At 46.3% G+C, this 27,265-nt stretch overlaps 2 protein-coding genes and 1 long non-coding RNA gene across 3 annotated transcripts in view; 1 reads left to right on the top strand and 2 right to left on the bottom strand.

The window, feature by feature from the left end:
* The window catches only part of LOC140189004 (uncharacterized), a 580,675-nt gene that overhangs the window by 545,865 nt on the left and 7,545 nt on the right, over nucleotides 1–27,265 (bottom strand). The gene's annotated exons all lie outside the window — the stretch shown is intronic.
* The window catches only part of LOC140189007 (uncharacterized), a 50,138-nt gene continuing 26,594 nt past the window's right edge, over nucleotides 3,722–27,265 (top strand). The window contains exons 1-2 of the long non-coding RNA XR_011883429.1: nucleotides 3,722–3,801; nucleotides 16,653–16,752. This is a non-coding gene — a long non-coding RNA (uncharacterized lncRNA). The remainder of the gene's footprint in view (nucleotides 3,802–16,652; nucleotides 16,753–27,265) is intronic.
* On the bottom strand, nucleotides 24,016–24,697 carry LOC140188898 (histone H1-like). Its single transcript, XM_072245553.1, has one exon. The coding sequence runs from the start codon at nucleotides 24,664–24,666 to the stop codon at nucleotides 24,016–24,018; it is 651 nt and encodes a 216-aa protein (XP_072101654.1). The 5' UTR covers nucleotides 24,667–24,697.

Raw genomic sequence — 27,265 nt, 5'->3', positions numbered from 1 at the left:
CATTTCAGAGGGTCTGTCCTGGGACTAGCAGTAAGTGTCACTATAAAGCAGGCAGGGCAGTGACTCTGCCTGCGTGTAATCAGCGTGACATCTGAAACTTTGACAGATATAGATGCAGAGTGGAGAGTAACCTGACTGGTTTCATCATGGCCTGATATGGAAACACAATGATCAGGAATGGAAAGGAAAATGTCTACAAGAAATTTGTGGAGATGTCAGGTGTAATTTTTTTTACCAGAGCGTGGTGAGTGTGTGGAATAGGCTACCGGCAAAGGTAGTGGAGGCAGATACAATAGAGTATTTTCACAGACTCCTGGATAGGTACTTGGAGCTTAGAAAAACAAAGGGCTCTGGGTAATGCCAGGTAATTTCTAAAATAGGTAGAGGTTTGGCACGGCATCGTGGGCCGAAGGGCCTGTATTGTGCTGTAGGTTTTCCATGTTTCTAACTGGTGGATGCATCCCAGTACATCACAGGCGAAGCCCTCCCCATCATTCAGTACATTTACAAGCAGCACTTCTACAAGAAAGCTGCATCCATCATCAACAACATCCTTCAGCCACCTCATGCTCTCTTCCACTGCTGCCATCGGGAAGGACGTACAGGAGCCTTAGGTCCCACACCACCAAGTTCAGGAAGAGTTGTTACTCTACAGCAGTCATGCTCTTGAAATGGTGTAGGTATCTTCACTGAACTAATTGCATATCCTGCACACTCACTTTCAAGTACTCCACAACTGAATTGCACAGTAATACACATCAAAGTTGCTGGTGAATGCAGCAGGCCAGGCAGCATCTCTAGGAAGAGGAGCAGTCGATGTTTCAGGCCCAGACCCTTCGTCAGGACACAGTAATATTTATGTTTTAGTATTTGCATTATTTGTCTTCTTTTGCACATTGGCTGTCTGTTCAGTCTTTGCTGTTTATAGTTTTCCTAAATTCCACTGTCTTCATTTCCCTGTAAATGCCTGAAAGAAAATTAATCTGAAAGTAGTAACCTGTTGCACCAGATGTCCCAACACAGGGGACCACTGCTACACTACGATAAGGAATGTCTATCGTTTGCTCCTAAGACCACATTTCGTTAAGTTGGATCATTTGACTGTACTCCTCCTACCTGCACACAGACAGAGCCTAAGGAACAAGGCTTCAGAGATCAAGATAACCGAGGGGTGGTGTTGGGAGGCAGAGGAACGGTTACAGGATTGCCTTGAGTCAGCAGGCTGAGCCATGTTCATGAACTCATCTCAGGACCTGAAGGACGACACCGGGGTCACTACAGACTTTACTAAAACAGCTGTGGAGTCGTGTGTCCCCACAAAATCATTCAGGCTTTTCCCAAATCAGTAGGCCTGGATGAGCAATGAGATCAGGAACCTGCTGAGTGCCAGGTCAGAGGCATTCAAGTCTGGAGATCAGGAATGCTACAAGAGGTGCAGGTATGATCTCCAGAAACCATCTCTTTGGCAAAGTGGAGATTCCGGACTAGACTGGAATAAAAGAGAGATGCTTGACAGCGGCAGCAGAGTTTGAATGCCAGAATGTCCTGCAAAGGTAAATAGTGACAAAGGGGACAGATGAGCTCAATGCCTTCTGTACTCACTTTGTCCACCAGAAGAGGGAGGAACCATCGCGCACCCCCATGTCTCCCGATGGTCATTTGGTCTCAGTATCTGAAGATGACGTGCAGGCTGCCTTCAAGAGAGTGAATCCAAGGAAAGCATCCGGTCTGGATGGAGTACCTGGCCGAGTACTGAAGACCTGTGCTGACCAGCTGGCTGGTGTATTCACAGATACCTTCAACCTCTCGATCTGGCAGTGTGTGAAACCCATCTACTTCAAGGAAGTTTCAATCATATCGGTGGCCAACAGGAGCGTGGTAACCTGTTTAAATGACTATTGCCCAGTGGCACTTACATCCACAGTGATGAAGTGTTTTGAGAGGCTGGTGTTGAAGCATATCAGCTCTTGTCTGAATGGTGACTTGGATCCTCTCCAATTCACCTACTGAAGCAACAGCAGATGCTGTCTCGTTGTCTCTTCACACAACTCTGGAACATCTGGACAGCAAAGATGCAAACATCTGGATGCCCTTTATTGATTACTGCTCAGCATTTAACACCATCATCCCCTCAAAACTGATCAGTAAACTCCCAGACCTGGGCCTCAATACCCCCTTGTGCAATTGGATCCTGGATTTCCTCAGGTGCAGATCCAAGTCAGTTCATATTAGCAAAAACAGCTTCTCCACAATCTCTATCAGCACAGGAGCACCACAAGGAAGTGTGCTTAGCCCCCAGCTCTACTCACTTTACACCTATGACTGTGTGGCTGAATACAGCTGCAACACCATATACAAGTTTGCTGATTACACGACAATCAAAGGTGGTGATGAATCAGCAAACAGGAGAGAGATTGAAAACTTTGCTGAGTGGTGTAATAACAACGACCCCTCACTCAATGTCAGTAAGACCAAGGGACAGATTGTAGACTTTAGGAGGGAGAAACCAAAGGTCCATGAGCTAGTAATCAAAGGACGATCAGAGGTGGAGAGGGTCAGTAACTTTAAATGCACGTGTGTCACTCACTCAGAGGATCTGTCCTGGACCCATCGCATAAATATAATTGTGAAGAAACCACAACAGCGCTCTACTTCCTCAGGACTCTGCGGACGTTCAGCATGTCATTGAAAACCTTGGCAAACTTATATAAATGTGTGGTGGAAGGTGTGCTGACTGGCTGCATTACGGCCTGATACAGGAACACCAATGCCTTTGAGTGGGAAATCCTGCAAAGAGTAGTGGATTCGGCCCAGTATATCACAGGTAAAACCCTCACAACCGCTGAGCACATCTGCATGAAACATTGCCGTAGGAAAGCAGTGTCCATCAGCAAAGATCCTCACCACCCAGGCAACGATATTTTCTCACTGTTACCATCAGGTAGAAGGTACAGGTATCTCAGGACTCGCCCCACCAGGTTCAAGAACAGTTACTACCCCTCAACCATCAGTGTCCTGAGCAAAACACTCATGTCACCACTGTTATATCGTTATTTCATGCTTGTAATTTATTGCTATTTATTTCTCTGCATTTACACAATTTGTTTACAGTTTATAGTTCCTCATATTTACAGTTCACAGTTACTGTTCTATAGATTTGCCAAGAATATCTGCAGAACAAGATTCTCGGGGTTGTCTGTGAGAATACATTTGAATTTGAACTTTGAACAATATGGTGACATATGCGCAGTGTGATAACAACTTACTTTGGATAAAATTTTGGCTTTGACAATATTTTTCCGTGATGCTCTTTTATCATGATCCAGTTCCAACATATTTCATCCAAAATTATAAAAAGATTATCCACACAAAAATATAGAAAATACAAACATGACATATTTATAAGATCGAAGAGCTAAATTACAATATGAATATTACTGTGTATAACACACTCAATTCCAGGGAATGGGGGAGTGGGTCACGTCCCTGGAAATCTCCCGCTCTCCCCATTCTGTTTACAATGGTCGCAAGTTTTTCAGCCGCTCTGCTGATTGACAGCTCCCTCTGCCCCGCCTGCCGTGTCACTGTCACGTGACACGTTGTGATTGTTACCCCGTGACGCGCTGACGTCACAAAGCCCCACCTTTAGCGACGTCGTTTCCTGGGGAACGGGCCGTGGTGGGCGGTAAGTCCGGGGTGGTGGAGCCGGTCTCCACTTGTTGGGGTTTCGGCCTCTCCTCTTCCTGCCCGCGGAACAGTGAGTGTCTGTCAGCGCCTCACTGCACCGGCTCTCTGCCTCAGGTACAATATTTAAAACATATTTGCACAGTCACATGGATGGGAAAGGTTGAGAGGGATACGGGCTAATGCAGGCAGATGGGCCGAGTTCAGGTCGACATCTTGGTCGGCGTGGATGAGTTGTACCGAAGGGACTGTTTCATTTCTGTATAAACCAGTGACTCTATTTTGGGAGTTAATTCCGGATGCCAGTTATTCTCTGTGTGAAATATTTACCCCTCAGATCCCCTTTGAATCCGTCTTTAAACAGTTTTGTCCTACTCTAATGAGAGGCAGTTCTTTGACTGTCGAGGCAAGCAGAACACACAACCCTGTCTACCTGTGATGCCACGTACAGGGAACTGTGTAACAATATTAGAGGCACATGCACAGGGGCTTCAGTGAGCAAGGCCCAGAGGGATATGAAACTAATGCAGGAAAGTGGGATTAGTACAGCTGTGCATGATGGGGAGCATAAATGTGATGGGCCAGAGGGTCTGTTTCTATCCAGTACAACACTGACCTCAGCAGTCCTCCACTGCAGTGGGGTTTGTCACCTTCATTCTCAACTGTGAGCTTGTTCCACTGAACCCCTTATCCTCTGAGAAGACATTTGCACCCTCCCACCGTGACCAAGCTATCAGCCATCTCTCCTAATATCACCCAGAGTACTTCACCAAATTCCCATATAAAACTATTGTTACTGGTGCATAGGGAATGACAGCATTTTGGTAGCCTTTTGAGGGGGTTGGTTCAGTATTTGACCATTAATTCCTTTGTACAACAACAATCCCATCATACTGGGTACTGAATGTTTTAGGTATGACCATCCTGAAGTTCTGTGTTTCAGGTTCCCATTGCACTTTCACTGTCAGTGATTTCTGCATGTCCATACTGACCATCGAGAATCTGTCTCCACTAACTCAGAACTTGGTCTGTCTTCTACCCTGCCTTGGTGATTCAAATGCTCATCCAGATGCTCCTTAAATACCAGCCTGCATCACCCCTTCAGACTGTGTTCCAGATTGTAACCTCCCTCTGGGGAGAAAGGAAACATAGAAAACCTACAGCACAATGCAGGCCCTTCGGCCCACAAAGTTGTGCCAAACATGTAGCTACCTTTGAAATTACTAGGGTTACCCATAGCCCTCTGTCTTTCTAAGCTCCGTGTATCTATCCAAACGTCTCTTAAAAGACCCTATCGTATCAGCCTCCACCACCATTGCTGGCAGCCTATTCCATACACTCACCACTCTCTGCATTTAAAATAAAGAGAAAAAAACAACTTAACCTGACATCTCCTCTGTACCTACTCCCAAGCACCTTAAACCTGTGCCCTCTTGTGGCAGCCATTTCAGCCCTGGGAAAAATCCTCTGACTATCCACAGAGTCAATGCTCTCATCATCTTATACACCTCTATCAGGTCACTTCTCATCCTCTGTCGCTCCAAGGAGAAAAGGCCGAGTTCATTCTACCTATTCTCATAAGGCATGCTCCCCAATCCAGGTAACATCCTTGTAATTCTCCTCTGCACCTTTCTGTGGTTTCCACATCCTTCCTGTAGTGAGGTGACCAGAACTGAGCACAGTTCTCCAAGTGGGTCTGACCAAGGTCCTATCGAGCTGCAACATTACCTCTCGGCTCCTAAGTTCAATTCCACGATTGATGAAGGCCAATGAAGCGTATGCCTTCCTTACCACATAGTCAACCTGCGCAGCTGCTTTGAACGTCCTATGGACTCTGACCCCAAGATCCCTCTGGTCCTCTACACTGCCTTGGTCTTACCATTAATACTATATGCTGTCATCATATTTGACCTACCAAAATGAACCACTTCACACTTATCTGGGTTGAACTCCATCTGCCACTTCTCAGCCCAGTTTTGCATCCTATCAATGTTCCGCTGTAACCTCTGACAGCCCTCCACACTATTCACAACACCCCCAACCTTTGTGTCATCAGCAAACTTACTAACCCATCCCTCCACTTCCTCATCCAGGTCATTTATAAAAATCACAAAAATTAAGGGTCCCAGAACAGATCCCTGAGGCACACCACTGGTCACCGACCTCCATGCAGAATATGACCCGTTTACAATCACTCTTTGCCTTCTGTGGGCAAGCCAGTTCTGGATCCGCAAAACATTGTCCCCTTTGATCCCATGCCTCCTTACTTTCTCAGTAAGCCTTGCATGGGGTACCTTATCAAATGCCTTGCTGAAATCCATATGCACTACATCTACTGCTCTCCCTTCATCAATGTGTTCAGTCACATGCTCAAAAAATTCAATCAGGCTCGTAAGGCACAACCTGCCCTTGACAAAGCCATGCTGACTATTCCTAATCATATTATACCTCTCCAAATGTTCATAAATCCTGCTTCTCACGATCTTCTTCATCAGCTTACCAACCACTGAAGTAAGACTCACTGGTCAATAATTTCCTGGGCTATCTCTACTCCCTTTCTTGAATGAGGGAACAACATCCTCAGTCCTCCGGAACCTCTCCTGTCCCCATTGATGATGCAAAGATCATCGCCAGAGGCTCAGCAATCTCCTCCCTCGCCTCCCGCAGTATCCTGGGGTACATATCATCTGGTCCCGGCCTCTTATCCAACCTGATGCTTTCCAAAAGCTCCAGCATATCCACTTTCTTAATATCTACATGCTCAAGCTTTTCAATCCGCTGCAAGTCATCCCTACAATCATCGAGATCCTTTTCTGTAGTGAATATTGAAGTAATGTATTCATTAAGTACCTCTGCTATTTCCTCCGGTTCCATACACACTTTCCCACTGTCACACTTGATAGGTCCTATTCTTTCACGTCTTATCCTCTTGCTCTTCACATACTTGTAGAGTGCCTTGGGGTTTTCCTTAATCCTGCCTACCAAGGCCTTGTCATGGCCCCTTCTGGCTCTGCTAATTTCCTTCTTAAGCTCCTTCCTGTTAGCCTGACAATCTTCTAGATCTCTAACAGTACCTAGCTCTCTTAACCTTATGTAAGCTTTTCTTTTCTTCATGACTAGATTTACTACAACCTTTGTGCACCACGGTTCCTGTACCCTACCATAACTTCCCTGTCTCATTGGAACGTACCTATGCAGAACTTCACACGAATATCCCCTGAATGTTTGCCACATTTCTTCCGTACCTTTCCCTGAGAACATCTGTTCCCAATTTAAGCTTCCAAGTTTCTGCCTGATAGCCTCATAATTCCCCTTACTCCAATTAAACACTTTTCTAACTTGTCTGTTCCTATCTCTCCCAATGCTATTGTAAAGGAAATAGAATTATGATCACTATCTCTAAAATGCTGTCCTGCTGAGAGAACTGACACCTGACCAGGTTCATTTCCCAATACCAAATCAAGTACAGTCTCTCCTCTTGTAGGCTTATCTACACATTGTGTCAAGAAACCTTCCTGAACACACCTAACAAACTCCACCCTATCTAAACCCCTTGCTCGGGGAAGATGCCAATCAATATTTGGGAAATTAAAATCTCCTACCGCGACAACTCTGTTGTTATTACTCGTTTCCAGGATCTCTTTCCCTATCTGCTCCTCGATATCCCTGTTACTATTGGGTGGCCTATGAAAACCACCCAGTAGAGTAATTGACCCCTTCCTGTTCCTAACCTCCACCCACAGAGACTCTGTAGACAATCCTCCCATGACGTCCTCCTTTTCTGCAGGCATGACACGATCTCTGATCAACAGTACCACGCCCCCACCTCTTTTGCCTTCCTCTCTGTCCTTCCTGAAACATCTGAAACCTGGCACTTGAAGTAACCATTCCTGTCCCTGAGCCATCCAAGTCTTTGTAATGGCCACCACATCATAGCTCCAAGTAGTGATACATGCTCTAAGCTCATCCGCTTTGTTCACAATACTCCCTGCGTTAAAATAGACACATCTCAAACCGTTGGTCTGAGCACGTACCTTCTCTATCACTTGCCTGTCCTCCCTCACACACCATCTCCAAGCTTTCTCTATTTGTAAGCCAACCGCCTCTTCCCCAGTCTCTTCAGTTCGGTTCCCACCCCCCAATAGTTCTAGTTTAAACTCTCCCCAGTAGCAAACCTCCCTGCCAAGATATTGGTCCCTGTGGGATTCAAGTGCAACTCATCCTTTTTGTACAGGTCACAACTGCCCCAAAAGAGGTCCCAATGATCCAGAAATCCCAATCCCTGCCCCCTGCTTCAATCCCTCAGCCACTCATTTATCCTCCAGCTCATTCTATTCCTATACTCACTGTCCCGTGGCACAGGCAGTAATCCCGAGATTACTACCTTTGCTCTCCTGCTTCTTAACTTCCTTCCTAACTCCCTGTAGACTGTGTTCAGGACCTCCACCCTTTTCCTACCTATGTCAGTTGTACCATTATGTACCATGACGTCTGGCTGTTCTCTATTCCACTGCAGGATATTTTGGACGCGATCTGAAACTTCCCGGACCCTGGCATCTGGGAGGCAAATTACCATCCGTGTTTCTTTCCTGCATTCACAGAGTGCCTAACTAAAGAGTCCCCTATCACTACGGCCTTTCTCTTCCTTTCCCTACCCTTCTGAGCCACAGGGCCGGGCTCTGTGCCGGTGGCTCGGCTGCTGTTGCTTCCCCCAGGTAGACTGTCCCACCCTGCCCCCCCCAACAGTTCTCAAACAGGAGTACTTATTGTTCAGGGGGACAGCCACAGGGCTACTCTCTGGTACCTGACTCTTCCCCTTCCCTCTCCTGACTCTTAACCACTTGTCTGTCTCCTATGGTCCCGGTGTGATCACCCTTCTATCACCTCGTCGCTGTCCCTGACCAGACAAAGGTTAACGAGCTGCAACTCCCGTTCCCTCACGCGGTCCCTTAGGAGCCGCAGCTCAACACACCGGGTGTGGATATTCCCGTCCACGAAGCTGGGAGACTCCAGAACTTTCCACATCTGACACCGAGCACAGAACACCGGTGTCACACACATACTTCCTTTCCGCAATTAACGCAGGTAAACCTACCTCGCCTCATTATCACCTAAGCCAGTTGAGCCAAAGCCCTCTCACTCTGCTGCCCGCTGGATATGGCGCTCTTCTTTTTAACCTTTTCCCGCTCTACTGGCTGATGTCACGCGCCTGTGCAGTCTTGCCTCTCTTTACTCCGAGTAGTAAAATACCTTCGGTCTGGAAATCCTGAGCCGTTCCACTCGCAGCCTTCTTGCTTTTCCTCATCCTCTTTAAACCACACATTTCTCTCGTTAAACTTTTGTTGCACACACCTCATAATTGTCTGCATTAAATTCCATCTGCCATTGTAACAGCTGGACAACGTCCCATGTCAATATTTGCTAGCCTTTCTTGCTGTCCACTGCACCCCTAATCTTGGTGTTATCTGCAAACTTGCTGATCCAGTTTACCACATTCTCATCCAGATTGTTAATACAGATGGAAAACAGCAGTGGACCCAGCACTGGGAAGTTTAACCAGGACAGGATGTACACAGTGAATGACAGGTTCCTGAGAAGTGTTCATGAACAGAGACTTTGTGTTTCTGCCTCCACCACCTCCTCTGGCAGGTCATTCAAGAGACCATCACTGATCCTTATCCCTCTCAAAACCCCCTCCCATAATCAAGAACATCCACATTAGATATACCCAGTGAATTGGCCACAGCCGTCTGTGGGGATGAATTCAGAGTCAGAACCAGAATCAGGTTTATTACCACCGGCGTGTGTCATGAAATTTGTTAATGTAGCAACAGCAGTTCAATGCAGTACATGATAATATAGAAAGAATAAATAAATTACAGTATGTGTGTGTATGGATATGTTTATTTTGTAGATTGAAAACAGTGCAAAAACAGAAATAACATATATAGAATACATCTAGAGCAGTTTTGTCTGTTTTAAATTGAGAAATCAAATGTCTTCAAACTCCTTATGAAACATATCTGCTGTCATGCCTTCATTTTACTGTAGCTGCATCGATATGTTGGGACCAGGTTAGATCCTCGGAGATATTGATATCCAGGGACTTGAAATTGTTCACTCTCTCCACTTCTGATCCCTCTATGAGGATTGGTTTGTGTTCCCTCATCTTACCTTTCCTTCAATCAGCTCTTTTGTCGCACTGACATTAAGCACAAGGTTGTTGCTGCGACACCACTCAACTAGCTGGTATATCTTGCTCCTGTAAGTCCTCTCCTCTCCATCTGAGATTGTACCAGCAATGGTTGTATCCAGCATATTTATGGACGGCTTTTGAGCTACGCTTAGTCACACAGTCATGGGTAGAGGGGGAGTGGAGCAGTCGGCTAAGCACAATCCCTGAGGTGCACCAGTGTCAGTGTTGATTGTCAGCAAGGAGGAGATATTAATTTGAATTTGAATTGACTTTATTTCTTGTATCCTTCATGTACATGAGTAAAAATCTTTGTTACATCTCCGTCTAAACGTGCAATTTACAATCATAGTAATTTATATTAATTTATAATAAATAGAACAGCCAGTGTAACATAGAAATACACTCAAATCAGTGTGAGTTAATCAGTCTGATGGCCTGGTGGAAGAAGCTGTCCCGGAGCCTGTGTGTCCTGGCTTTTATGCTGCGGTCCTGTTTCCCGGATGGTTGCAGCTGGAATACATCGTGGTTGGGGTGACTCAGGTCCCCAGTGATCCTTCAGGCCCTTTTCTCACACCTTTTGTTGTAAGTGTCCTCAGTCATGGGAAGTTCACAACTACAAATGCACTGGGCTGTCTGCACCACTCTCTGCAGAGTCCTGCGATTAACGGAGATGCAGTTCCCATACCAGGCAGTGATGCAGCCATTCAGGATGTTCTCAATTTTGCCCCTGTAGAAAGTTGTAAGGATTTGGGGGCTCATAGCAAACTTCCTCACCCGTCTGAGGTGAAAGCGGCGCTGTTGTGCCTTTTTCACCACTCAGCTGGTGTGTGCAGACTGCGTGAAATCCTCGGGTATGCTGATGCTGAGGAACTTAAAGCTGTTTACCGTCTCAACCCTAGATCCACTGATGTCAATAGGGGTTAGCCCGTCTCCATTAATCCGCACAGATTGTGGTGTCCCGGTTAGGAAGTCGAGGTGCGAGTTGCAGAGAGACCAGGTTCTGCAGTTTATTAATCAGGACTGTGGGATTGGTGGTATTAAACACTGAGCTATAGTCAATGAACAACATCCTGTCACAGGCTGTGCAGATGCACTACCCCTTGGTATGGAAGTTTTACCTGATCTTTGTTCTAACAGGATGTCCTAGTATTCTGAGGCTGTGCCCTGTGATCCCAGACTGCCCCGCTATCGGAAACATCCTCCCCACTCCATTGTAGGTCTTTCTATTTTTGATAAGTTTCAATGAGATTCCCTCATTCTTCTAAAGTCTAGCAAGTACAGGCCGAGAGCCAGCAAACAATCCTTGTGCATTAACCCTTTTATTGCCAGGATCATTCTTGTGAACCTCCTGTGAACACGTACCTTTTTAGAGAAGGGGCCCAAAACAGTTCACAATACCAAGTGTGATCGGACCAATGCCTTATAAACTCTGAGCATTACATCCTCGCTTTTGTGTTGTAGTCTTCTTGAAATGAATGCTGACGTTGCATTTGATTTCCTTACCACCAAATCAACTGGCAAGTTTATCATTAGGAAATCCTGCACATCGGAGACGTGCCTGACCCCAGTACCCGGGAGGGGGCACCCCACCGTGGCATCTCTCTTTCTGCCACAGAATCTCCTGCACATCCCCTGTACTGTGAGTCTGTTGTCATCACTGCTGTGATTGACCTTTCCTCCCGCGGAGCATCGGACCGGGGTGTCAGTATCACTGACGTGACGGGCTGCTGTTCTCTGGTTTGTCATCCTCCCAGGGGTATCCAAAGGAGTGTACTTGTTGCTGAGGGTCACAGCCACAGGGAGACATTGCACTGTCTGTCTCTTCCCCTTTCCAGTCGTGGTAGTCACCAAACTATTTGCAGCCTGACCTCAGGTTTGACCAACCCACTGAATCTCTGGTCTCAGCATCCCGGAAACTCTGGGTCTGTCCATCTCCAGCACCATTCCCACTTCTAGTGGTCACCCTCATGCATTAATCCTTTTATTGCCAGGATCATTTGTGGCACCTTGTCAAAGAAAGCCTTTTGAAAGTCCAAATATATGACATCAGTGCATCCCCTTTATCCATCCTGCATGTAATCTCCTCAAAGTATTCCAACAGGTTCATCAGGCAAGTCTTTCCCTTAAGGAAACCGTGCTGACTTTGTCCTTTCTTGTCCTGTGTTTCCAATACTCTTCAATAATTGACTCCGGTATCTTCCCAACCACTGAGGTCAGTCTAACTGGTCTATATTTCCCTTTCTGCTGCCTTGCTTTGTTATATGCCTTCCCTTTTGGTTTTACATTAGCTTTGATTTCCTTGTCAGCCGCGGTTGTACTATTTTGCCATTTGAGTATTTATTTGTTTTTGGAATACATTCATCCTGCACCTCCCTCATTCTCCCCAGAAACTGTTACTTCTCTGCTGCCATCCCTGCCAGCATCTCCTTCCAATTTATTTTAGCCAACTCTTCTCTCAAACCACTGTAACTGCCTTTACTCCACTGAAACACTGCTGTGTCAGACTGTACTTTCTCCCTGTCCAATTTCAAGCTGAACTCAATGATACTGAGATCACTGCCTCCTAAGGGTTCTTTTACCTTCAGCTCCCTAATCACCTCCAGTTTATTCAATAACACACAATCCAGTATAGCTGTTCCCCTAGTAGCCCAATAACAAACTGCTCTAAAAAGCCATCTGTTCAGCATTCAGCAAACTCACTCTCTTCAGATCTATTTCCAACCTGATTTTCCCAATCGACCTGCATGTTAAAATCTCCCATGACTCTGATGAAATCTCTCCTTCCACAACATTGCCCTTTTGACCTGCCTTTTCTATTTCCTGTTGTAATCTGTGGTCCACATACCAGCAACTGTTGGGAGGCCTGTAAACAACTACCATCAAAGTCTTTTTTACACTTGCAGTTTTTAAATTCAACTCACAATGATTCAACATCTTCCGATCCTGTGTCACATCTTTCTACTGATTTGTTACCATTCTTTACCAGCAGAGCCATGCCATCTCCATTGTCTACCTTCCTATCCCTCTGATACGTGTAACCTGGGGCATTTAGCTCCGAACTAGAAACATCCTTCAGCCGTGATTTAGTGATGATCACAACATTAAACATGACAATCTGTAATAGGGCAATAAGATTATCCACCTTATTTCTTACACTCCGTGTATTGAGATATAACAGTTTGAGTTCTGCATTTGCTACCCTTATTGATTCTGCATTCCTCATGCACTGATGCTCATCCTGCTGGCTGCAGTTATGTCCTGTCATCTGCCTGCCCTTCCTGACAGTGTGACTGCATGCGATCTTTGCTTTTTTACCATCTGTCCTATCCTGCATCCTTTCACACCAGTTCCCATGCTCCTGCCAAATTAATTTAAACCCTCCCCAACCGCTCTAACAAACCAGCAGTATGCCCACAAGAAAACTAATCTCAGGGTTGTATATGGTGACAGAAATGTATTTTGATAATACATTTACTTTCAGCTTTGAACTTTGTAGTAGAGAGCTGGGTGTTGTACTGGTCTGTGTCCTCACTGGCCGGTGTTGTGCTCTGGCAGCTCAGTGTACTTGGTATATAGTGTCAGTGTTTCGACAGAAGTGTGTCCTTATTACACAATTGATCTTGTCCATCCTGGAGTTTGGTAGATTCACTGGCGACCAGAGTGATTTTTTTCAGACTATTATTGGGCGGAGAATCATTCTGTGATCGTCGAGACTATTTGACTCATCAAATTTATACCAACTCCTGCTACAACATTTCCACAATCCCATTCCCCACTGTACCCACAGCTCTGCAGGTCATTTCCCCTGAAGGACTTGTCTAATTCCTCTCAGAACATGGTTGTTCCTGCCACCACTCTGTTGAGTCCCATATTTCCCAAGGTGAAGTCAAGAATGTCCCTCTCCCTGGTGGACGACATATTGTTTCAGGAAACCTTCCTGAACACAAATAATGCTCCATCCAAGCCTCGGTGCAAGGGAGTCCCAGTTACTCTGGGGAGGTTATTCACTCACCAAATCTACTCTGTAGTTTTTACATCAGTCCATAACCTGCCGACATATCTGTTCCTCTCTTACTGGCTGTTGTGAGGCTTCCAGTATAATCCTAGCACGGAGATTGCTCCTTTCTTATTCCTGAACTCTACCCACATTGTCTGACTGGAGGAGCCTCCAGGGTGACCTTGACCTTGTGACATTCTGCCTGATCAGCCGTACAGATCCCCAACCTCATTCACCTCCCTCTGGACTGTCTGAATCATCTGAATCCTGGAATGTTTCACTACCAGTCTTGCCCTTCTCTCAGCTGGATCTCTGTAAACACAAAATACTCTGCGGATGCTGGGGTCAAAACGAAAAGTCACTGTTTTGGGCCGGAACTGTAATACCTTTTTTATTTATTTCCTCGCTAGCAGGTGGCACTGGGATTATCCCCACCCCCACCACAGAGTTTCTACTTAACTTTTCCTCAACTCCCTAAGTTCTTTTTGCAGGACTTGTCTCTTTTGTTAGAGCCAATATGGACCACGACCTCTGGCTGCTCACCCTGCCCTTTCAGAATGGCCTGTACTTTTTCAGTTCCATCCTCGACCCTGGTACCAGGGAGGTAATGCATCATCCTGCAGTCTGTCTCCTTACCACAGATACACCTGTCTGTGACCCCGGCTAAAGACTCCCCTGTCACTGAGGCTCACCGAGAACACAGAACAGTACAGCACAGGAACAGACCCTTCTTCCCATGATGTCTGTGCTGAACACGATGCCAAATGAAACTAAATCTCTTCTGCCTGCTTATAATTCATGTGCTTAAATTCTCTGAATATTCATGGACTTGTCTAAAACCCTGTTAAATGTCATTATCATATCTGCTTCCACCACTCCCCAAGGCAGCCCATACCCGGCCCTCACCACTCTCTGTACAAAAACAGAAATCTTACCTGCCCTAACGTCCACCTTTAAATTTTCACCCTGGCATTTTAAAGCTGCACCTTCTCATATTTGATATTTCTACCCTGGCAAAATGATTCTGCCTGTTTACCTTGTCTACACCTCTCATAGTTTTATAAACTTCTGTCAGGTCTCCCCTCAGTCTCCTTCACTCCAGGGAAGACAGTCCCAGTCGGTCTGATCTTTCCTTGTAACTCAAGCCCCGCAGTCCAGGTAACATTCCTGTGAATTGTTTCTGCACCTTTCCAGCTTAATCACATCCTTCCTCTCATGTGACCAGAACTGCACAGGGTACTCCTGGTGTGGTGTCATTATTGATATGTACAACTGTAATGTGATGACCCAACTCCTCTCATAGCCTTTGCCGATGAAGACAAGCATGTCGTGTTCCTTCTTCACCACCGTGTCTACCTGTGTTGGCACTTTCAGGGAATTATGCATCTGTGCCCCAGGTTTCTCTTTCATCAACACTCCTCAGGACCCTCCATTCAATGGGTACATCCTGACTTGCTTTAACTTCCCAAAATCCATCATTGTGCACTTGTCTGTCACGGTAACAACACTTCTCTGTTTCTCTGCACCAACACCCCAGCAGTAAATGTCAATGAACCATTCACCTCTGAACCTTGGTCATATATGGTTTTATGAACCACTCACTGCTCCCGTCTCTATTTTGTTGTGTAGTTCAGCACCTTGACCCCTCTCTATTTCTCTCGTTTACAATTTATCTCCACATAAATCACAGTCTGACTTTTGATTCCTCCTACCATTCTACATGCCATCACACTTCACCACATTAAACTCCATTTACCAAGTATTCTACTCACCAGCTTCTTCTTATCCTGTTGGAGAGATGAAATGTCCAATCACATCATGTCCCCCACCACATTCCCTGTCATTGACCTCCCTCCTCTGGGTCATTAATATCAATAATAAATCATTGTCGATCCAGAACTGGTCACTGGGAAACTCCACTAGTAATATCATCCCAGTCTGAAACAGACCTGTTATTCTGTCTCAGTATGGTAACCAGTCTTCAGTCAGTATTAACACACTTCCTTCCCAGTACTGAGCTCTGGTCTTGTGCACCAGCCTTACATGTGGCACCTTGGCAAATGGCTCCCGAAAATCCAAAAACACCGCTTCTCCAACTTCCCCTGTAAAGTCTCAAATCTCTGGTATGTTTGTCAAACATGACTGAACGTTCAGCAACCCAGGTTACAGGGTCCAAGACCAGGTTCCAGATGGACAGGGTGGTGAAGAGGCTTTTGGAACACTGGCCTTCAGTCAGGGCACCGAATATAGAAGCTGGGATGAAATGTTGCAGTTGTCCAACACGTTGGTTTGGCTGCATTTCGCAAATAGTGTTTAGTTTTAGTGACCCTGCTGTCTGACAGACACCATTAAGCTGGGAAGAGAGCAGAGGAGGTTTACGAGGATGTTGCTGGATCTTGAAGGACTGATTTGTGGAAAGCGTTTTGGTCAATTTTCCCTGGAATGTTGGAGAATGAGTAATGATATTGCAGAGGTGTAAAAAAATAATAAGGGGCCTGAGTTGGGTCAAAGATAACAATCATTTTGCCAGTGTTGGGGAATCAAGAACTGGAGGGCATTGGTTTAAGATGAGATTTAATAGGAACCTGAAGGGCAACTTTTCCAGTTGGTGGTGGTGAGGGGGTTGCAGACCACGAGCTCAGATGGAAACTTTGGTCATCGTGGACAATTTAAGCTGAAGGTCTTGTTTCTGTGCTGTGTGAATCTGACTGTAAACCCTGTTGACTTAGTTCAATGACATTAAACTTTTCGAAATGATTTGCTATTTCTTGATAGATTATCGACTCCAGTACCTGAAGTGAAGTTAACAGGACTACAGTTACCTTCCACCATTCTTCAACAATGGTTTTCAACTAACTGGGACCTTTCTGTAACAGTGAGTTTTGACAGACTTCAATGTCTCTCCTTTCTCTCCTTTCTCTCCAGACTTTAGTGCAGGTCGTTGGGACCTGGTAATGTTTGCTTTTAGTCCCATTAGTTTCTCCCTGGAGACGGCGGTTGTTACACATTATGGCACAATATTGAAATGTCACCATCAGATATCTGTGGGATGTTTTCTGTGTCCCCACTGTGAACACTAACTCCTTGTCGGTCTGATGGTCTGATGTTCAGTGCAGACTGGCAATCCTGCGACACCGCTGGTGCTTGACTCCATCGATCTCCGCTGTTGCTCTGGATTCATCAGCTCCTGCATGGGCGACTGCTTGCTTTACGTTTCGTACGTCCCCGACTTGCTTTACGTTTCGTACGTCCCCGACTTGCTTTACGTATCGTACGTCCCCGACTTGCTTTACGTTTCGTACGTCCCCGACTTGCTTTACGTTTCGTACGTCCCTGACTTGCTTTACGTTTCGTACGTCCCCGACTTGCTTTACGTTTCGTACGTCCCTGACTTGCTTTACGTTTCGTACGTCCCCGACTTGCTTTACGTTTCGTACGTCCCCGACTTGCTTTACGTTTCGTACGTCCCCGACTTGCTTTACGTTTCGTACGTCCCCGACTTGCTTTACGTATCGTACGTCCCCGACTTGCTTTACGTATCGTACGTCCCCGACTTGCTTTACGTATCGTACGTCCCCGACTTGCTTTACGTATCGTACGTCCCCGACTTGCTTTACGTATCGTACTTCCCCGACTTGCATATCGATTTCCACAGCTAGGGCGCAATATCCATGGTCGACCCTGACCAGCGGAGAGCCATCACCAACATGTTTGCATGTGGCCTCCTCTACTGCTACGACGAAGCCAAGTACAGGTTGGCCGAACAACACCTCATATTCTGACTGTGCAGCCTCCAATCTTGATAGAATGAACATTGATTTCTACCAATTCCGGATATCACTACACTCTGTTTCCCTCACCCCCACTTCTTTAGCCCCATTCTGATACCATTTAACCCCTTCACCTCTCTTCACACACCCTCATGACCTGCCCATCAACTCTGTCTGGTTCTCCACCTCCTTCGTGTCATCCCATGGTCCAAAGTTCTCTCCTATTGGATTCCTTTCTCTTCATCGCTTTGCCTTTTCTGCCTGTCACCCAGCTCCTCAGATCATCATCCCTCCACAAACCACACGTTCCCTAAGGATGAGCTGTACCTAATGCAATCTGCAAGAGAACTGAGACTTCAGAAAAGATTTGTTTTCCAGCAAGACAATGACTGCGAGCTTAAAACCAAAGCTGCACAGGAATGCCTTAAGACAACACAGTTCATGTCCTGGTGTGGCCAAGTCAGAGTCCAGACCTCAGTCTGTGGCTGGACTTGAAAAGGGCTGTTCACTCATAAACTCTGTGCATTCTGACAGACCTTGAGCAGTTTTGTAAGGAAGAATGGGAAAAATTGCAGTGTCCAGATGTGCAAAGCTGATAGTGACCTATCCACATAGACTCATGGTTGTAATTGCTGCCAACGGTCCATCGACTAAATACTGACTTGAAGGAGGTGAATACACCTACCTGCACATGGTCCATTCCCTGTACGTTATATTACATGACACCCTTACTCTTATGCTTAACACCCTGACCAGTGGAAACCAGCATTCTGCACACCTTATCCCGTTGTGTAGCCACATTCAGTGAACTATGTGCCTGGATCCCAAGATCACTCTTTACACCAATGCTGTGAAGGGGTCAGACATTAACATTATACTTTCTTCTTTCATTTGACCTCCCAAACTGCAACGCCACATTCCCTCCCAGATTAAATTCCTTCTGCAGCTACTCTGCATATCTGTTTGTGATCTGTATCCCACTGTGTGCATTGATCAATATCTACACTGTCCACAATTCCACCTATCTTGCTGTCACCTGTAGACTTGTAAACCGCCCATCAACATTTTCATCCAAACATCGATATATATCAGAAACAACATAATTCCCAGCATCAATCCTTGTGGATCACCACTGCTCACAGACTTCCAGCCCTACTTAGCCTTCTATGAGAAAGCCATTTCTGAATTGAAATTGCAATTTATATTGAATCCCACTGCTCTTTTTCAAATGCCGTACTGAGGTTTATGTGGATCATGTCCACAGCCTTGCCCTCATCAAGCACCAAGATGTTGGGTCTCATTCTTTTCACATTATATGTCAATGATTTGGATGATGGAATTCATGAATTTATTGCAAAATTTGCAGATGATATGAAGAGACAGGTGGAGGTGCAGGTATTTTTGAGGAAATAGGGAAGGACAGACAGATGAAGAGAATGGGCAAAGAAGTGGCAGATGGAATACAGAATTGGGAAGTGTATGGTCATGCACTTTGGTTGAAGAAATAGTAGGGTTGATTATTTTCTAAATGGAGAGAAGATACAAAAAATTGAGGTACAAAGGGATTTGGGAGTCATTGTGCAGGATTCTCTAAAGGCTAATTTGCAGGTTGGGTCTCTGCTGAGAAAGGCAACTGTGATGTTAGCATTCATTTCAAGAGGACTGGAATATAAAAACAAGACTGTAATGTTGAGACTTTATGAAGTACTGGCAAAGTCTCACTTGGAGTATTGGGAGCAGTTTTGGGCCCTGTATGGAAGGGTGAGCTGAAACTGGATGGGTTTCAAACGAGATTCTCTGAAATGATTCCAGGATCAAACAGCTTGTCATATGAAGAACATTTCATGGCTCTGGGCCTTTCATTCACTGGAATTGAGAACAATGAGGGATGACTAATTGAAACCTATCACTGTGATAAAGTTGATGTGGAGAGGATGGGAGTGTAAGACCAGAGGACACAGCCGCAGAATAGAGGAGTATCCTTTTAGAATGGAGATGAGGAGGAATTTCTTTAGAGAGAGTGGTGAATCTGTGGAATTCGTTGTCACAGGCAGCAGCTGTGGAGGCCAAGGTATATTTAAGGTAGAGATCGATAGATTCTTGATTGGTCAGAGCATGAAGGGACACATGGAGAAGGCAGGAGATTGGGGCTGAGAGGAAAAATGGATCAGCCACAATGAAATGTCAGAGCAGACTCGATGGGCCAAATGGTCTAATTCTACTCCTATACCTTAGTCTCTGTCATCACCTCACAAACCTCGAGCAACTTTGTCAAGCATGATCTGCCCACACAAAACCATGCTGATTGTCCCTAAGCAGGCCATGCCTTTGCAAATGTGCATAAATCCTGTACCTCAATATTTAACTCTGACCTGGTGGTCTTTAAACAACTCCCACATGTGGCTGCTCCCAATCAATGCCCCTTGGCTTCTGTCTTACTGCGTCCTATCTTGCCCTCCTGCAATTTAGTACCTTCTTACAAGATCTAATTTTATTCTTACTCATAACTAAGAAAAATATAAGATCCCAAAATTTTCACTGAGTCTTGGCTGTCTCCTGGTCTGGTTCATTTCCCAAAACTAATTCCCACATGTTCTCAACTCTGGTTGGGCTCGACATAATGTTTCAAACTTTCCTCAGATTCACTGAAGAAATCTTGCGCTTCTTAGTATTGAGCAAATTCCAGTCAATTCTAGGGAAGATAAAGTCCCCCCACTGGTTATTGTGGGGCCAGTGCAAACATCCCAACAGTGTAACTGCAGATTGCCTCTGTAAATGAACCTTCCAGTTTGCAGTGACATTCCCAGTGGGGTAACCTCTGCATCTTTTAACCCCCCCCTCCCACCCCCACTCACATGTAAAACAATCAAACCCAGGAATGTTGAGCTGCCAGCCCTGTCCGTCCGACAACATAAAACTCCTAATGTTGAAATAAACTCATTTCAGCCCAGCAATCCCACCATGTTTATTAGCCTGACATTGGCGCTCGTTCTTTTCAGACTGTCTTGTCATACATACATTCTCCCACTTGCTACTCCAGTTCAAACTCTGCCAAGTGACACCATCAAACCTCCTGGTGAAGATATTGGTTCCGGTCCGGTTGAAATGCAAATGGTCTTGTTTGTCCCGGTCTCCCACCTGCCTGGACCACCCATGAATCCATGAATCTGAAAACCTCCCTCCTGCATCAGTTCCTCAGCAACATATTAAACTGCGCGAAATATCGATTTCCCACCACACTAGCGCATGGTTTTGGTCACAATTCCGCGATTACAATCCTGGAAGTCCTGCTTTTTTTAAACCTAGTTCTCTAAAACCACTGTGTAGGACTTAACATCCCTGCTCGTTTAAACCCTTCCGTGTAGCACGAAGAAGGCTCCCCGGAAACATATTGGCTCCCCTCCTCCTTGGACCCGCCTCTCGTTTCCCTTGAGACCCAAAGATCCTTGTACCTGAAGAACCACCCACCTCGCACCAGCTCCTCAGCCACCCCTTTACCTGGGCTTTAGAAGGCGCCAGAAGCGCGGTCTATATATCTGGTTATGTATCCTGTTCTTGTATGTGACCAGTCTTTCATTTCCCTGACGACCCAGAGGAACAATTGTTCTAATGAATCAACCCCCTCATCACTGGAAGTGACTGCACCCTCTCCCACCAACTGCTGTGTGTGAGGGCGCTGACACTGGTCATGGGGCCGGGAGGGACAGACCGAGGTCCTCGGGGATTTGTAGAATGGAAAAGCACTTCCTTTAATTTAAAGCAGGAGAATCGGCAAATTCCCAGAAAACCCATAGTATGTACGTGGTGTGTGAGGGAGTTTTGTTTTTCGCTGGAGCGCTTCGTGTCGGATGAATCGTTGGAAATTGGCGGTTGTGGTAAAGTGAAGGCGGAGCTGGACGATGAGAGGCCGCTCTCGGCTCTGTCCGTCACTCTGACTCTGTCTCCTCCCCTCCCCGCCTCTGTCTCTCTGCGCGTTTCTCGGGCAGGTCGGGGCGCTGTGTATAAAAGGAGACAGCAGCAGGCAGTTTGTCAGTGAGCAGCGACCTGAGTGAAGCAGCATCATGTCTGGCAGAGGGAAAGGAGGCAAAGGACTGGGCAAAGGCGGAGCCAAGCGGCACCGTAAAGTGCTCCGTGATAACATCCAGGGCATCACCAAACCGGCCATCCGCCGTCTGGCTCGCCGTGGTGGTGTAAAGCGGATCTCGGGTCTGATCTACGAGGAGACCCGCGGGGTGCTGAAGGTTTTCCTGGAGAATGTGATCCGGGATGCGGTCACCTACACTGAACACGCCAAGCGCAAGACGGTGACTGCCATGGATGTGGTGTACGCTCTGAAACGCCAGGGCCGCACTCTCTATGGCTTCGGCGGCTGAAAAACTCCCACCTCCTTCTGAGCACAAAACAAAGGCTCTTCTAAGAGCCACCCACCGCCTCACAAACGGAGCCGTATCCGCAGACTTTTAATTAGTTTTTATCGATACATTCAGTTGGGTTGCATTTGAAACAGATTGATCGAATCCGCTTGAAACATACTGCAATTCTGCCTTTCCAGTCAGTGATTACCGCAAAACCTGCATTAGGATCGATTTTAATCCTCTATCAGTTTCGAACAGAAATCAGTTCACTCGTTTAGAGAACGATTCTGCAGTTGTGAATTTAAATCTTAACTGAGGAAATTAGATATTAAATTTATTAAACGAAACTGAATTTGTATAATTCGTCATACAATTAATTGTAAATAAAATGTAATCAAGCACCGTTGCTGGGTGGTCTTCAATTGCCAGGCGATTTTAAATTAATCCGGCGCCAATCACTCTGCATCAATGAAGTCCGACCGCGCGGCAAATTTTTATTTGTCGTAAATTTTTATTCGCCGCCAGCCTACAGGAAAGGAATCAACCAATCGCAGTAAGGAACCTTAATAGACACCTGGTTCAGCCAATCAGAGGTGATGGGCAGACCCTTTCCAAAAGTATAAAATCCTGTCCTGAAGCACGTTTCGTCTATCTTGTTCCTGTATTTCAGCCTGTGTTGTCGGTTGTGAAGGAGAATGGCCCGTACCAAGCAGACAGCGCGTAAATCAACCGGAGGGAAAGCTCCTCGCAAACAGTTGGCGACCAAAGCGGCGCGGAAGAGCGCTCCAGCCACCGGCGGAGTGAAGAAGCCTCATCGCTACCGGCCCGGCACCGTGGCTCTGCGGGAGATCCGGCGCTACCAGAAATCCACCGAGCTGCTCATCCGCAAACTTCCCTTCCAGCGCCTGGTGCGGGAGATCGCTCAGGACTTCAAAACCGATCTGCGCTTCCAGAGCTCGGCCGTCATGGCCCTGCAGGAGGCTAGCGAGGCTTACCTGGTCGGGCTGTTTGAGGACACTAACCTGTGCGCCATCCACGCCAAGCGAGTCACCATCATGCCCAAGGACATCCAGTTGGCCCGCCGCATCCGCGGGGAGCGCGCCTGAACCCAGCCTCCACAACAAGCACAAGAAAAGGCTCTTTTAAGAGCCACTACCACAGCAAAGGAAAGGGCTGTCGCTTGCTGATTATTGTAGTGACGATCTGCCTTCCTGATGGGGTTGTTCGGTTTTGCATTAACTGACTGCAATCATCAGCTGTTCTGTGCCGACAGGTTAATTCAGCGAGAGACAGGAGATGAACGCGCTCCCTCCCTGTCAGGGTCTCATCTGGCCCTTCACTTCTCCCACAAACTTGGCATGTACAGCTGCTGCGGCTGTTACCGTTTTGTTTGCTTTCGACATGCCCGGCTGTCCTTGGAGTGGGAGCATGCGGTCGCGATGGGTACAGTGGGAGATTTCCGAGAGCGGTAATTATATATTTTTGATTTTATTCTTGTAAATGTTGTGAAAATAAACTTTTGTAGCTGGTACCTGATTGAAGGTCAGTCGGCAAAGTCGCCGGGTAGGTTATCATATATCTTCCCCCTGCAGTCCATCCCCAGAGACAGATCCCTCTCTCAAGACGCCCCCTCCCCCTCTCACATAGGTTTCAGCAGTTCCCAATCAACTCAGCTGAATCGGGCTTTGCGATGCGAGGCGCGGAATCTCAGTCACGCTGTCCTGGAGCGGGAGAACGAACTGGGCCTGCAGACCACCCCACCGGTCTCACTCTCTCTCACACACACACAACCCGAGTGAAACGCAGTGTTTCACTTCAAATCTGGGACGTCAGGGCCGCTCTGAATGTCAGAGAGGTACCGGGAAAATCGGGTTTTATGCGGTAAGTTCCCCCGCAAAACTCAGTCGGACCCACAGCGGGAATCACAATATTCACGATCAGCTCTTTTCTGAGATGTGGGTGGCTCTGAGAAGAGCCGTTGGGTTCAAACACTTACAAACGGTATATCTCAATTCACTTTTTGACTGCTGTCTTCTTGGCCGCCTTCTTCTTCGGGGCTGCGAGTTTCTTGGGGCTCTTTGGCTTCGACGCCGCTGGTTTCTTAGCTGCCGTTTTTTTAGCCGCTGGTTTCTTAGCTGCCGCTTTTTTAGCCGCTGGTTTCTTAGCTGCCGCTTTTTTAGCCGCTGGTTTCTTAGCTGCCGCTTTTTTAGCCGCTGGTTTCTTAGCTACCGCTTTCTTAGCCGCTGGGTTCTTGGCGCCAGACTTCTTGCTGGGAGATTTCTTGATGGCAGATTTCTTTACCGATGGCTTGTTCGCTTTCTTCACCGCTTTCACAGCACTTTTTCCTTGACCGGATTTAAAGGATCCCGAAAGACCCGCGCCCTTGGTCTGAACCAAGGAGCCGCTTTCCACTCTCTTCTTGATGCACATCCTGATCTGGGCGCGACGTTTCCCCACATCGACACCGCTGCTGGTCAGAGCCTTCATGATGGCCACAGCGGACATCCCCTTCCTATCGCGACAATCCGCCACAATATTATCGATTTGTTCGCCCAGTTTGGGACCGGCTGGTTTGCTCCGGCCGGCCGCCTTCTTCTTGGGAGTCTTCTTTGCGGCGGCGGGTGCGGCTGGAGGAGCCGTTTCGGCGGGTGCTGTCTCGGTCATGTCGGCGACTCTGGAAAATGCTTCTCACAATCAGACTGAATGAGAACTGAAGCGAAAGGCGGCGGCCCAGAGCAATTTAAAGACAGCGAGCGGACGGGGCGGAGACATCCTGCTGTCAGCTCCCGGAGACTTCATTTTTCTGTGTTTCTCTCTCCTCAAAAACTCTCCGATTCCAATTAAAATCGGACACTCCAGAGACTCAGACTGGTCCTTGTCCGTCACTGAGGCCGCAAAGTTCGCCGGAAAGAGAGTTTAATCGGGATTAAAGGCAGCACTTTCTATTTTAACCCGTTTGATTACTGCACTGCCCGCGATCTCTCTCCATTTTGTTGACCTGTTCTCTGCTTTTCGGCTGAAATTTTGAAACTAACTAAAACTTTGCGGTTAATTCCCGCTTCGGGACTGAGCTGGGGAGTGAGGCGATCCCATAACAGAGAAATCTTTTCATTTTGTACAGGAGGCGCTGGGAAATCCGGCGATGTGTTCGGACCCACAAACACAGTGATACTCGTCTAATCCGCCCGCCGCTTTAAAACACTCTCTCTGAATCAGCAAGTCAGGCAGCATCAATGCTGAGAATGAACAGTCGACATTTCGGGCCGAGTCCCTTCATCAGGACTCTGGTGGGAGATGCTGCCTGACTTGCTGGGTTCCTCCAGCATTTTGGCCGCGTTGTTCGCCATTCCCAGAATCTCTTGGCGTTATGCTGGCACAATGTTCACATCTGCACCTTCAGAGGCCTGTACTGCTGTCAGAACAAAACGACAGGTTCCTCGTCATATAACACGGTGATAAATCTGATTCTGATTCCAAGGAATAAAGGACAAAGGACATTGTCTGGCCAAACTGACTATGTAACTGAGAACCTCGGGTCCGGGAAATATACCTTGGAAATCTTTTCCACACACTCCCCAGTTTAACCACGTTTCCTATAATGGTGACAAGAGCTGTATACAAATCGGCAAGTGTGTCCTCCAGTCATTTACACAACTGTGACATAATGTCACAACTGATATACTCTATCCCCTGACTAATGAAGACCAGCATGTTAAACCCCGTTCTTCACCACCCTGTCTGCAAGTGACACAACTTTCAATGAACTGTGTTCACTTTACCCCTAAATCTCTCCGGCCCATTCCAGTCCCCAATGACCGATCTTTCATAGTGTAAGTTCTACACTGGTTTGACTTTCCAATATGCACCGCCTCACACTTATCTGTATTCAAATGCATTTGCCACACTTGACCCTCTTCCCTAAGTGATCATGAGCACCCTGTAATCCGCGACATCCTTCTAAGTAAAGTTGAGGGAAGTTACTCCAACTCATTAATAAAACTTTTGTGCACTGGCATTGATCAGTGAAGGTGATTAGTATCAAATTCAAAATCATGTTCATTATCATGGACATATGTCATTAACTTTGTTGTTTTGCTACAGCAGTACAGAGCAATTTCTTAAAAAAAAAAGTTAAAATAAGAAATACAGAATAAACTAAATCGTGTAAAAAGAGGATCAGGGAGGGGTGTGAGTCTGAAGATGAGAACAGGAAACCTAAAACCTTGTCCATTCTTGCCTCTTTTACTCTTCATATATCTGAAAATAAATCTTTTTTGTATCTTGTTTCTATTATTGGCCAGTTACTTTCATAATTCATCTGACTTCTGCATATTGTTATTATAGTTGTTCTGTTTTTTTAAGTTTCCCATTCCTTTAGCTTCCCATTAATTTTGGTGATATTCTTTGCCCTCTCATGTTCTTTTATGCTGCCTTTGTCTTCTGTTGTTAGTGATGGTTGCCTCATCCTCCCTTTTAAATACTGTTTCTGCAAATTTCTCCTGGAGACTGAAACTTTTCATACAAGGTAATCTGGGAAAGTTGAAATGCCCAACTGCTGTAAACTTGTTCCCATTACCCCTCTGTGTGATTTACTAATATGTCTGCTGCACAATATCTGAGCCGATTGGGAGGCCGGCAGATTAATCCCATCAAAATCATCATTCATCATTTTATTTAAAACCTATACTTACAAGACCTCATCAAAACCCCTCTTATCAGTGAAGTGTTGGTCTCCTTATTCAAAGATGCAACATCCCCCACCCATAAGGTAGCTTTTAAATGTTTCCCCTTCATCTTAAACCATTACCCTGTAAATTTAGGCTTCCCTACCCTACAAAAAGAGTGCCCACCTACTGATTTTGTAAACCTCTGGACGGTCACCAGACAGCTCCTTACTCTCTCAGGAGAGAGAAAGAGAGTCCCAGTCTGTCCAGCTTCTGCTGATAATTAAAGTCCTCCAGTGTCAGTAACATTCTCATCAAACTTCCCTCCACACTTGCCAGCTTCATGACATCTTTCCTGCAACTGGATGACCAGAACTGTGCAAAATACAGTCTGGTCTCACTTTGACTTTTACAGCTGTCATACGGCATCCCAAATTCTCTACTCAGTTCCCTGATCAATGAAGACAAATAGGCCAAACACCACCTTCACCATCCTGACTATCTGTGTTGTCTCTTTCAGTGAATGATGTTTCTGTATTTCATGGCCCTCTTCTGTAATACTCTCCAAGGGACAAGAATTTACTGTGCAGATCCTTCCC

Source organism: Mobula birostris, chromosome 28, assembly GCF_030028105.1.
Source record: "Mobula birostris isolate sMobBir1 chromosome 28, sMobBir1.hap1, whole genome shotgun sequence".
In the NCBI taxonomy this organism is placed as follows: domain Eukaryota; kingdom Metazoa; phylum Chordata; class Chondrichthyes; order Myliobatiformes; family Myliobatidae; genus Mobula; species Mobula birostris.
The sequence above is the reverse complement of the archived record's forward strand: the minus strand, read 5'-3'. Positions and strand labels throughout refer to the sequence as shown.